The sequence below is a fragment of the Zootermopsis nevadensis genome, unplaced genomic scaffold, assembly GCF_977971745.1.
Source record: "Zootermopsis nevadensis isolate Lab colony 2312 unplaced genomic scaffold, Znev_1.0 Znev_ptg000017l, whole genome shotgun sequence".
Taxonomy (NCBI): Eukaryota; Metazoa; Arthropoda; class Insecta; order Blattodea; family Termopsidae; genus Zootermopsis; species Zootermopsis nevadensis.
This window is the reverse complement of record NW_028259149.1, coordinates 6,599,626-6,612,782: the sequence shown is the minus strand read 5'-3', so window position 1 is coordinate 6,612,782 and position 13,157 is coordinate 6,599,626. Positions and strand designations below refer to the sequence as shown.

General features: G+C 38.1%; 1 protein-coding gene and 1 long non-coding RNA gene across 4 annotated transcripts in view; one reads left to right on the top strand and one right to left on the bottom strand.

Annotated features, from left to right (window-relative positions):
* LOC147873633 (uncharacterized) overlaps window positions 1-13,157 on the bottom strand; it is a 61,245-nt gene that overhangs the window by 16,808 nt on the left and 31,280 nt on the right. The window lies entirely within an intron of this gene.
* Window positions 1-13,157, top strand: part of LOC110834473 (glutamate receptor ionotropic, NMDA 2B) — an 80,829-nt gene that overhangs the window by 39,886 nt on the left and 27,786 nt on the right. For all 3 annotated transcript variants that reach the window (XM_087350252.1, XM_087350253.1, XM_087350251.1), the window contains exons 5-7: window positions 2,485-2,630; window positions 3,210-3,293; window positions 8,020-8,200. In XM_087350252.1, coding sequence (XP_087206378.1) covers window positions 2,485-2,630; window positions 3,210-3,293; window positions 8,020-8,200 — 411 coding nt within the window. The remainder of the gene's footprint in view (window positions 1-2,484; window positions 2,631-3,209; window positions 3,294-8,019; window positions 8,201-13,157) is intronic.

Below are 13,157 nucleotides of genomic sequence, written 5' to 3'. Positions count from 1 at the left end.
TAATTATAATTATTTATTATACATTAATTTAGTTGTTTTGTTCTCTTCGATTACATTTCACATAGTTTGGTTCTGTTTAATTCAGTTCAGTTTAGCTTCATTTTCGCTCAGATGAGCTGTCACAGAAATCAAACGGAAGTGATTTAAGCGTATAGTTGGCGTTATAATTTCAGTAAATCTCATTCGACAAAAAAACCTGAAGGTAATGAAACATCTCGTTCCATTCTACCAACTCTCAGGAATTACATAATCTATCACTCAACAAATCATAAGAAAATTACAAACTAATGATAAATAAAAAAATGTGCAAGACATTTTGAATTTCTCTCAAAGTTGTGCGTACATAGCAAAATTATGATACAGGTCAATAATTGCAAGAAAGGATCAAAACTGAGCAGAAATTATTTCCCAATATTTGAAGGCTTATTGAGTACAGCGTACGGAAAGGTATATTAAGGTTTGTTAGTAAGACCCTTGTAGACAAGAATGACAAAATATTCGACTGGTAAATGTCGATGGAAGAAATGAGTGGCTGAAATTTCTGTAAATTTCTGCAAATCCATAGAACTTACGGTGAAGTGGTCCTATTCCACTGTTATGAATTATGTATTTCCCTCTAACAGCCCCACTGTGCACTCACTTGTGAATAACTAAAAACGTTCGGCTAAAAAGCAGAACGGAAATAACCGGCTAGTAAAACGTTTAAAGCCGAACTTACAGTTCAAGGTCCCATATTTTGAAAATTCTTCAGAGTACGTTTATTTACTTGTCTGTCGGCCTCAGTATGAGGTAATCCCGATGCAGTTTAAGAAGGCATCCCTAGTATGTAACGAGAATCAAAGGTGTAATAATATATATATATAACAACGTTGTGGAATTTCAGGTTATCACGGCGGTAATTCCGAAGCTGGCTGTCTGGTAGAAGTTTACCAACGTTTCAGAGACCCCTGTTGCCTCCATCATCAGGGCGATCGCGATAACCCAGGACGCAGCAATCAACATCTTAAATGTTTCTAAGTCCCATCAGATGATGTTTCACGCATCTAAAATTAACTTAGACACTCAAATTGGAGAACAGTGTGTCGTCTCTCGACAGTCAAAGCATGTCAGTATTTCGACAATGTAAGCTACATACGTCGGTCAGTCGCTTTTAACGCCACATTTTATGAAGATACTGTAACAAACTGCTGATTTGCGTGCAGTGCTTGCATCTGTATGTATAAAATTCCATCCCCACTAGCGGACAGAAGCCTGATAATCTGTTATGATGGACTATAAATGACACAAATGCAACTCGTGTTAATGAGAGATGTTTGTTTTGAGATTAAATCGTCAAATTGGTCAATAACATGATTTATTCATTAAATAATATCTACAAAATCTGTATTCTAATCCGAAAGAGCGACAAAACAGTTATAAAACTGCATTTTAGTTTTTATTTATCCAAGGGATCGCAAATATACACCGAACAGGACTCCCATGATCATTATGTGTACGGATTGCTAATATTTTATACGTCAAATGAAGTGAATGTTTTCTGGTTCATAGATTCGTTTATTTACTGTTTATTCAACTACGCTGTCAGCAGTTCAGACTATATACACTGAATTGTACAATTATTAATAAACTATAAATTATATGGCCGAAGCGGTCGTGACCTGATTTAAGGTGCTATCCCAGCACGTCTGGAGGGACCAAGGAAAACCATGAAACACCTTAGTCAGGACAGCGGGTGGTTGTATTGTGTTTGGTTAGGCTAAGTTGAGTTGGAATAGTTTTGCTTTTGTTGGATTAGGTTCTGTTACTTTACGTTATGTGAACTATATTAGTTACGTTAATTTAAGTTGAGTTAGGTTAGTTTCGTTTTGTTTACTTAAGTTGTGTTCGTTTGGATTAGTTTGAATTACGCTGAGGTAGTATGCTACAGAGAAATGTTTACAACTGAACTTTTCGCGACGCTCGGCGTCGGGTTTTCAGTTTCTATGGAGATCAGTTGCCTAGCTAAATAAACCATCTTCACCTAGTCCAGAACCCAGGACACATTTTCATGGACGTGACCTTTTTCCCTGTAATCTCTCTGCAGAAATAAACAGCTCTGTTTTTGGCCCCGTTCATCTGTCGCGCCTAGTTAGGGAACTAAAAAAATCATCTTCACCGGGACTCGAACACAGGACGGAGTTTCTTTGTTCCTGTAAACTTCCCGGTGAAATAAAACGTTTGGTCATAGCGATGTTCTTTTATCACACCTAATTTTCAAGCTATAGGAAACGCCCTCACGTGGAGTCCAATTCAGGACACTTTCCTGGAGTATTGACCCTTCTTTTTCAATTCCTGACTTCAATGAATACTATCTACGATTTCAGCGTCTGGCTTCGATTATTATTCGCAAATAACCTGATTATTATCTCATACCGTAACATTTGTAATTTGGGCGGCACAGAACTGCTCTTACACATTATTTACTTTGAACGTTCCATTTTTCAGGATGTCTATTGTGAGCACGCTGGTGGTTAGCAACGCGACTGACCTGTCGCAGCTTGCGAACACTGAAGCACGCATCATCCTGTTGTATTCTACACGAGAAGAAGCGAGGGACATTCTGACAGAAGCCACCAGGCTTAAACTCACAGGTCAGTGCGCTTCAGAGATAATAGGATAAACTTTACACAAACATCAAACAAAACTGTTCAAATGTATTTGTGGTTAATTTTACGACGCTGCCACTGGCTCAGAATATAGTGTCGGATAGTGAGATGATTTATGAAAAATTAATTCGAAAGTGTATTAAAGGAAGTGGTCGTGGCCTAACTGAAGGCCCTACACCGGCACTTGCCTGGAGGGACTAAGGACCACCACGATAAACCTTAGTAAAAATAATCTACTGTAACTACAGAAATTGCTGTGGTATGTAAACTTTGGATATGACTCTTGAACAGTGCTTAAAGAGGGTTTAATATTTAATAACTACCACAAAACTAACACTGCTGTTATTCATATGACTGGACAGTTTTCTAAAATATGTGGGGGAAACACTGGGCGACTTTTTTTTTCAGGGAGTCGAGAACCAGTCAGAATTTGCAATATTGAAATTAATGGGAATTTTTCATTTCGATATATCTTACGAACAGTTTTTGTCGAACAAATTACGTTCGTGAATTGAGGGATGAATGTAGTTTGCAATGGACCTGTAACGAGTCCTGTTTTTATAGGTACGAACTACCTGTGGCTGACTACACAGAGTGTCATCAGCAATACAATGGAGGCGCCGAGAGAATTCCCTGTCGGCATGCTTGGTAAGTGCCAGCTGTTATGATTTTTAATTTCCGATCAGGAAATTCGTCCAACAGTAAAACGTATTCATGTCCGGACCATTTACTGATAACGAGCCTTAATTTCGGCGCGTTTCCAATTCCAACTTTCATAGACGGGGCGTATAAACACAATACATTTGAAGGCAATTCACCATAAAGGAAAAAAAACATAGCTTTACAGACAGATAGTCCCCGCACTAACGAATAGTAACGTTCCTGGAGGCAGTTCGTAACAAGAAATTTCGTAATTTATTACTTTGTAAGCTCTATAAGACGGAGGCCCCTAAAATAAGGATTAAACATCACAATCAAACTTTTCTTTTCATTCTATTCTATTCTATACTCGTATTAGTGAAAGCAGTGAAGAAGTGTAAGAGATAATGTGTATGCTACAAAGGAATTCCTTGGTACAAAATATCCTAAACTGGTCACTTTCTTCATCTCTGTTTGGCCAAAATAAAAAAAATCCCTTGCTACGTTTGTTTTCACATTTGTGATTTACATTCTTCTCTTTAAGTAAGGTACAACGTTTCACATGTACAACACGAATATCAACATTATTGATTTACATACTAAAGCTTAGTATTTTGCAGGGCATACGAACCTGTTGTTTCCCCCCAAGTTTATAATGACAGCAGCAGGAAACATGGAAACAGACAGAGAGACAGACAGACCCAGCCGAGCATGCAACATTTTACGTGTAAATATATCGAGAGAATCCGTCTGTTAGACTCGGACTTTAAAACGCACAACTTCCAACATCTGTACACATTACACAGAACACGACACACACAGATACAGAGACAGGCAACACAAAAAGTGGTTTATCGACGTCAGTACTGAAACGATGTACTGCACACAACCCTCAAGGGAAATCTGCTCGATGTGTTTCTTCAAAGTAGGGATGTGTTTGAAATTTAGTAGGGTTCAGTGAAGGGGGTAAGTTAAGTAACTGCCCTCCACTCTCTCCTATCGCCCCTTCCAGAACTCCGTGACACAATCAAGACGTAATCATGTAGACATATTGGCTCTGTAATGAAAAGGACGGCATGTACACAGAGACTGCACTATAAAACCAAGCTCCCGTCCCAGTTTCTTAGAGGTGAGATAATGTGAGATTTCATGTTCTCACGGCGGCGAGTATGAAGATGGCGGTCTTCTGGGTAGTTGCGCCGTGTATTGTGGTAGAAGCCAACAGAAAGTTCAGATGTGTTTGCTGCCTACATCTTCAGGTCGATGAGTAAGCCGCGCGCGAGAAAATGGTTTAAGATATGGAATCAGTTAGTCATAAAAGAAATTATTACATCAAATAATACCATAATTTGAAACCGTGTAGATCCTGTTTATGGAACTTGTATTTGAAATTTCTATCCTAAACTATAGTCTAAGCGTCTAAAATCTCCACACAAAAGGAAGGTTTCTGTAGCTGGCTGAAAGAGGTGATATAGATGGCAGCCCATCTTCCAAGACAACATGAAAACTAATTACTGAAATGGGGAACCGTAAGTTTAAAAGTTTCATATCTCTCGTAAGAAAGCGATTACATTAAATTTCATCATATTAAATTACTGTAAAAGGCTATTATAATTCCACCAGACAGACAAGAAATGTTATTTTAGTATAATCACACTGAAAACCATCAAAGATCTAATGTCTTCGTATGGTGTAATGATAATCAGGAATCTTGGCTATAATGTCAGGTGCTTTAACATGCTGTTATCTACAAGAAAATCTTCAATCCTTAAAGTGATTTATTCTTTACCTTTATTTTAACAAAGAACAATCTAGGAAATAATTTCCAGTGGTGGAACATCGTGTCATAAATCCCAACCAAGGTAAGTCCTTCTTCTCAGACTGAGATTTTAACCTTCGTATGGACTACGACCTCTTATTTGTTTGATTTACAAATAAAAAAGTTTCTAAAAATGAACCATCTTAAAGTCTTCAAGTTAAAAAGGGGGTGAGACACATATTCTGTTAGATTCGGTACACCGAGATGTCCTAATCTGAGCCCACATTCTGCAGGGGCAGACAGAGAGTTGCTCAAATCCATTAAAACAGACTACATTTGTGACATCAGTACTGTCCTCACGAATTCAAACATTCTGTACATAAATATCGAAGCGATGATAAATACAATCAATCCTAAACAAACTTCAATAGCAAGAATTGTACTGTAACTGTAAACTAGACCTAAAACAATTGCGTGCTCACAGAATTAACAATTCAAACATAATTTATAACAGGAATTGCATAAAAGTAAAACAAATCTCCAATAAACATGATTCAATCAAATTCATTGTGTATAATTTTAAACATATAAAGCAAATGCTAATGTAGCAAATAACACTAATAATTTAAAAGTTCGATAAATCTAGACACGTGTATGGATTTCTGTTCGTTGCTTTGTTGTTATTCCTCACATCTCCCGTTTACTCTCGTCTTCTCTCTCGGAAATTAAAACACAAACGTATTGACTAAACTTTGTATCAAATAGTTTTGTGAGTTGTAGTCTCGATCTGTAATCCTAGATAATTTAGTTCAAAAAGGTTGAGAACAGATTGGAATTCCTCATGAAAGAAGTTACTTCGCTAACGCAAACTAATATGGCAGAACAAAATTAGAACTAATGAAAAGAAAATATGCTGTGATGATCCGAACTGCATGAGGTCAAGATCCTGTAATGAGCTACTGCGATGATTACGCAAACCTTCCACCGGAAATCTCTTAAAGATTTCAGACCCTGAACGGCTGAGGACACTCGTACTGATCACAGCATAATGTCAAGAGGATCATATGACATATTACGTAGTTCATTTCCCGGCATACGCGGTTGGGTGTTAAACCATCTTCTTTCCCGTTCAAAAGGTCAAGGGTACTGTATGAAGTTCATCAAAATTTCTTAACAAATAAATTATGGTATAGTACCTTAAAACAGGCCAAAACTATTTCCATCCTAATTCATAATTCGATCTTCTTTGGCCCATCACACCCCTGTTTTAATTCCAGATATGATTATGATTAGTCCTTTGTAGCCGAAGCTCGTCTAAATAATATATTAAGAATTCAGCCAGTAGAGCAAAGAAAACATAACATTTCAGAATTACAAAGATCGTGTGGTTCATGTAGATTCACGAAATAATCCTTTAATACAACTGACTTCTCGGTTGTTACGCCGTATAATCTGGTAGATGTTTACGGACGTTTCAGGGGTGCTGCTACCCCACCATCAGGACGATCGGCCTGATGATGGAGGCAGTAAGCACCAAATTACATGGCTCAATAACCAAAAAGACAGCCATCTTCATACTCGCAACCGTGAGAACCTGCAATCTCAATATATTGGTTCATTCCCGAGTCCACAAGAGCCCGCCATATTAATTCAGTCCACACTGTAAAGTCCAATTTCTCGCATATCCATCTTAATATTATCTTTACATCTGCGAATAAGGCCTTCTACGCGATCTCTTCGATTCAGGTTTTAACACGTGATGAGAAATAAAAATTATGATATTCTTCATAATGTGCTTTTTCAGCTTGTTACCCTCAGTGCATGAAACGTAAACTACAAAGTTTGTCGCGTAGCTTAACAGAGCACGATTCTATGAAGACGTACTATCACCTACATCTGAGATATTACATACATACATACATACATACATACATACATACATACATACATACATATACATACATACATATACATACATACATACATATACATACATACATACACACATACATACATACATACATACATACATACACACACACACACACACACACACACACATACATACATACATACATACATACATACATACATACACACACACACACACACATACACATACATACATACATACATACATACATACATACATACATACATACATACATACATACATACATACATACATACATACATACATACATACATACATACATACATACATACATACATACATACATACATACATACATACATACATACATACATACATACATACATACATACATACATACACACACGCACACACACGCACACACGGAAACATGAGCAGATCAGAAGGGCAGAAGACAGCTCGAAGCTTACAGGGTACAACTTCTCACTCGGTATTATAAGACTTTTATCTCTTGGGATATTGTGGCCCGGTCTGACAGCTTTCAGCGAAATAAGTCTCACAACTTAGCCTTAATGCCGGAGGTATGCCTTTATCCCTTCGACCGAAAGATGGGATTTCAACGTATCAAAATATTAAGGCTGCTTCACACTAAATCATCGCCAACTGACATTCATCTTTAAGGGTCATCTTCCACGCAAAAGTGTGCGGAAATATGAACCAGTGTACCCACGGACTTAAAGAGCTGTAACGCTATGTAGACCTGCACGTGGTTAGAACGCCTTAGAGGAAAGTGTCGCCTTCATAATCAGGGTAGACTTTACGTTACATCCCTCAGAAACATTGGTAAACACCCAGAATTCTTGACTTCTGGAATGGCTGTGAGCTTCATAAAGATCGATTATTTTTTATGTAATTACATGTTTAGGTAGTTATCGAGTTGTTCAAGAATCCGTATATTCATATGGGGTATCGTGTTTCTCAAAGATTGATTTTAATATTACACTTGAAATCAGTGTCTATATCTTACTATATACAGAGAATGCAAAGAAGATAAACCCTGTGTGTTATGTTATCTGCTACAGGAGTACATTTCCCTACAAACGACGAGCACTTGCTCACTGAATTATCGAGAGCGGTTCGCGTGTTCGTAGAAGGCCTGGAGCAGCTCGCCCTAGACGAAGCAAATGAAGTTGTGCTCAGCCCTCACCTGTCCTGTGAAGGAAGAGGCGAAGCGCGCTGGAGACAAGGAGACAAGTTCTTCAGGTCAGTAAAGTTGTAACGAAGCCGAAGCCACAGTCTGCTACTGCTGCCACACAGAAACTCTTTAAAAGGCGACCCAGTGGATATCGTTATAACAGCACCACAGGTTACTTGATACCAATGGGCCTAAGCCAAAACTTTAATTTACTTTTACATAGGCTACGAAACACAAATTTATAACTCCGAAGGTAATGGAACATAACGCGAGCCAGCTGAATCCAGACCAGCTCCCCACGTTCTATTTACTGACGATATATTTCATTATTATTCTCCCGTCTACGCCTAGGTTTCAGAAGTGTCCTCTTTGCTTCAGTACCTACAGTCCGACTGACATGGTGTATTGCATCTTTCATCTTGCTGGCCAAAATTATTTATAAATTAAATAAGGCATCAGTGTAAAAACTGAAAAACGTTTCGTAGTGTTTTTGGAATGTAAACGAGGCAAAATATTTTTAGAGTACGTATTATTTTAATTTATAATTAACACGTCTAAAAATGAAATACATTTTTAAATAAACTACTGCAAGAAATAAAAACTTAAATGCATATACAGAAGGATAGAAATAAATTATATTTGAATCTGGCTTGTTTTCTGCAAAGAAAGAAACACTGAGACAAGTTTAGAGAAAGAAATTATATTTGAATTTGGTTTCTTTCCTAAGTTTTTACTTCTACACGTGCACGAAAACTGTCACTACCGTCGCCTTCAGTTACACTTGGCACCTTCTCTTCGATAGTCAGAGGAAGAAAGTTTGGTCGACAAAAAGCAGAGAAATAGCAGGAATGAGAGCGAGAACAGTCCAGCTTCCGCCAGAAGCTTCCCGCACTCTCAAATCACGTCTGAAGGATCGCGTTTACAGCGAGTCTGTCTGTCTGTTCGCGTTGAAGTTATCGATGAAGTCGTGTGGCTTACAAAGGCATGTTGATCTGCCGATGGTATTACTGTTTCGGAAGAGCATAATGCTACTATCTTCAGGGCTGGATATGGAGGTCGGACTTCAGTCCTGAAGACAGAAGCAACAAACTCCTCAAAAACGATGGTTTCTCCTTTCAAGTCTACATGGCATTACAACGGAAGGAGACCTAGACAGATGTTTTAGTGCTTTTTGCTTTAAGTACTACGCCCCCTTTGAAACAACAAAGAGAACAACATGGCTACAATGGTAATTTGTGTACGACCTACACGCACAATTAATTAATGTATTCTTTGCCAAACATTCTCGTGAATAATATCATATTGTACTGAAGTATGTTCACTACGAATCCTCTCGTGCTATCAGTTTACTTATGGCATCGCTACAAATCTCCTCGTCACTTTCTACGTTAAAAACAGAATAAATGATAAATACAATTAGAAGTCATTATCAAAACATATTTAAATTTATAATTTTGTCCTGTAGGTTTCGTCTCTGCTATTATTTCAATACGCGATGGAATTACCGTGTCAATAGACGAGTGTTTGGAGACATTAGATCAAACACCTAGAAATACTACTAATTACCAAACTTTTTACGTTTTGGTTTAACAAACTTACTTACGAACTTAAATAAAAACGCACAAACAATTCAAAATGCATATATTTCATCCAGCTGCGATATTTCACATTAAAAATGTATTAATAGTCCTTAAGATATAAATTTTTCTTGTGCGCTTGTGTGTCAGTAGACCCTGACTTTAAAAATGAACGAGTTCCACAGGGGTTTTTTTCACTTAAAGTGAAACTCGGCACATCACACAGCAGCAGCAGTCAGCGAACTACCGCGATATGAGTTAGCAGAGCATAGCCACCGCATGCTAAATGTTGGATTATAAGTGGGACACCCTGCAGCTGCATCAGCGTCAAGTCCACGATGCTTAGGACCTGCAGATGCCTATGGAATTACCACAGAGACTCGGATTATATCAGAAAAGCAGTGTCGTGTTGTCCCTAAAGAGCTGCTTAAGTAATGTGGCTCAATGTCAGTTCTGGTTGCACTACGGGGGTTCATGCTTAAGGTACTTAATGTTTAGATAATTCTCCTGAGAGCAGGCGGACTGACTCACGTCATACAGACAACCTCTTTGTCATGTTTAAGGTTAAAGGTTATATATCGCCTTAGAGCGGTAGCCATGAAGTTCTATAACGTGTCTCTCACATAATGGAAACCCACCAAATGAATTCAGAGATCAAACTTACGTAGTTCCGAATAAGGACAAAGCTATGAATACAAGTCTAAGACAAGAATCGAACGTATTTAAGTGTTGTGCACAACTAATAGACTGTTCCTCACACATCGTAATTCTGAACAAAATACTCATATTTCTGTGAATATTAAACAACAAAAACTACAGATACTGTTATTACTGAGCGTAAATTCTTTAACAAACCATTCAGTATCATTTAATGTTTTCACGGCGGTGAGCACGAAGACGGCTGTCTTCTGTGTTATAGAGTCGGGTAGCCTTGTAGAAGTTTACCGACGTTTCACAGGAATGACACATAGAGTTAATATTACTATACTTGCACGCAAGTCGCTTAATTATGGATCACGTTCAAACAGTGTTGATGTAGCAGTTTATTGAAGCAGGCAAGAGAAGTCAAACACATCTGCAAAGTTAATAGTCTGAAATGCTTAAGAATGTTGGGAATCCGCCCATAAGTGAAATTCTATGTCATATGCATATCCCTAGGTGTGTGGAAGTATGTGAGCTTACTGAAAGTTCTGTGTGGTAACCACACAACTCTTGTACAGTCTCCTCAAACTTTTTCGATAAATGTATAATCACGTTACTTCACTGTCGTGTCAACTTAATTATAATCTTGTCGAATGAGCGTAAGTTTGCGTCTACCTAGTTAATAATTGCGTTACTACGTAAGAATGCCCTTTTAGCTAATAAGGTCGCTGAACGGGGACCATTTCATCCGCAGACTGTGCTGAAGGAATGGAAACTCAGTCCACGTGTGCCGTCTTTTGTTTATGTCTTCTTTGCAGTCGACATAAAGTTAGAATAACTGTATTATATGCATCACGTCCTTTGCAGAGAGCTTCTACATGTTCCAAGCATTTCATTAACAAAATAGAACAAAGTTGTATCTCTCGAGAACAAACTGGAGGTCTTGTAAACCGCTCTACTTAGACTACACCAGTGTTACTCAACCACGTTGGACCTACGGGGTCCATCCTAAGTGGTATTTTGTTGTTAACATTCAAGGTCATCGTGTCAAAAGGGCGTACGGACAAGATTAATAATATATAGGAGACACCATTATTTTTTGTTTTCTGGTATGCCGCGCCCGTGTGGTCCGATAAAAGTTTACCGACGTTTCAGAGGTTCTTGCTGCCTCCATCATCAGGACGACTGCCCTGACTACCAGACTATACGGCGCAATATCCCACAAGACAGTTTATCTTCATACTCGCTGCCGTGAGAATATAAAACGTCGTCCGATATTCCCCGTCTGAGACCAATTAAAACGTTACTGAATTGTCGCCAGAGACCACCAGAATAATTTTCGCTCATGTACGTATCAACGAAATTAAATCTGAAATCACAGTTGTTACAAATAACATAAATCATTCACAAGCAATCAATAAGCGCGCTCTTCCGTCCCACCTGTTCGCAGATGAAGTATATTAGCGTTAAATGGATATCTAATCAGTTAAGTGACGTGTTCCGTAGCGAAATCGTCTGCATATACGCAACAAATGAGCATCTACCACTGCACCCAATTATTTTTATTCAGAAATAAGTACATATCCTCTGCCGAGTACGTTCAACTTACAGAGCACAAACACCTCACAAAATAGTTTTTTTTTTTCGTGTTTCAAAGTATTAGCCGGGATAAAATGGTTGACATGATTCTTTCTTTACTGACTTTACCAACTCCCAAACAACAAAAACATCAAATGGGCAAACAATTACGTAAGTATGGTTCTTACAATTCAGTTGCGTAGTTTTAACCCCTTAAATCACGGTGTGTCAACTACTTTAACATTCAGTAACACTACAGTTTGCCCATAGAGTGTGTTTACGGATTTCATACTATTCTCGAAATAAACAGCTATTATTTCCCTCAACAGCATTAACCAACTAAATTTTGTAATGCAGACGCGATGTTTCCTTTGTGGTAAAAATGGATTTTTAGATAACATACTTAGATTAATTTTCAGGTTTCTACGTACTCAATTCCACTCCTGCGCAGGACCATTTGAAAAAAAAATCAGAAACGAATATGAAAAGCAGGCACATTCATAACGTGTCACAATTGCAATCCTGAAACTCGAATTTTTTCAACGATTTGTGACCGTAGGGGTTTATTCATGTCGCAAACAAGACAACTACGGCAAGGTTCTGTCAGCTGCACAGCAGCGCTAAGGCAAATCAAAAGCTGTGCCTCCCGTTTAAAATTCTGTTCCAGATTTCAGCGGTCACTGTTCACAGCAGAATGTCAGCAACTTAAAGACGCTCTAAAAAACATAAAAGGCTAGTATATTTTTGTTGCATTCGCCTGTGTAAGTAGAAGCCGTGCGATGTGACTTATTTCCTACCCAGAATACTACTTAATGACAAGGATTTCACATTTTCACAACCAATTCTGAAGAAACCGAGACCTAATAAAATGAAATCTGAGTAAGACAGATAAATAAATTAATGACTTATGAAACAGTGTTCTATTCCATGTGTGTTGCCCTCATGCAGTGTGCTTGCAGAACAATGCTTTCACTTTAAGAAATAAATTCACAGGCATATTTTATACGAAGCTTTGGTAAAGTTGGAATGCTTGGTCATGTAACGAGGCACCAATGATGGACGACGGTCTAGAAGAAGAGATGAGAGTTAATGACTGGGAAGAACAGAGAGAAATGGTGATGATAACAAGAAGAAGAAAGATACCTGAAGTACATCAATCCATCCATCCATCTTTCTACACTTGAATTCAACCAAGACATAGAAAATATAAGTTAGGAAATGCACGCAT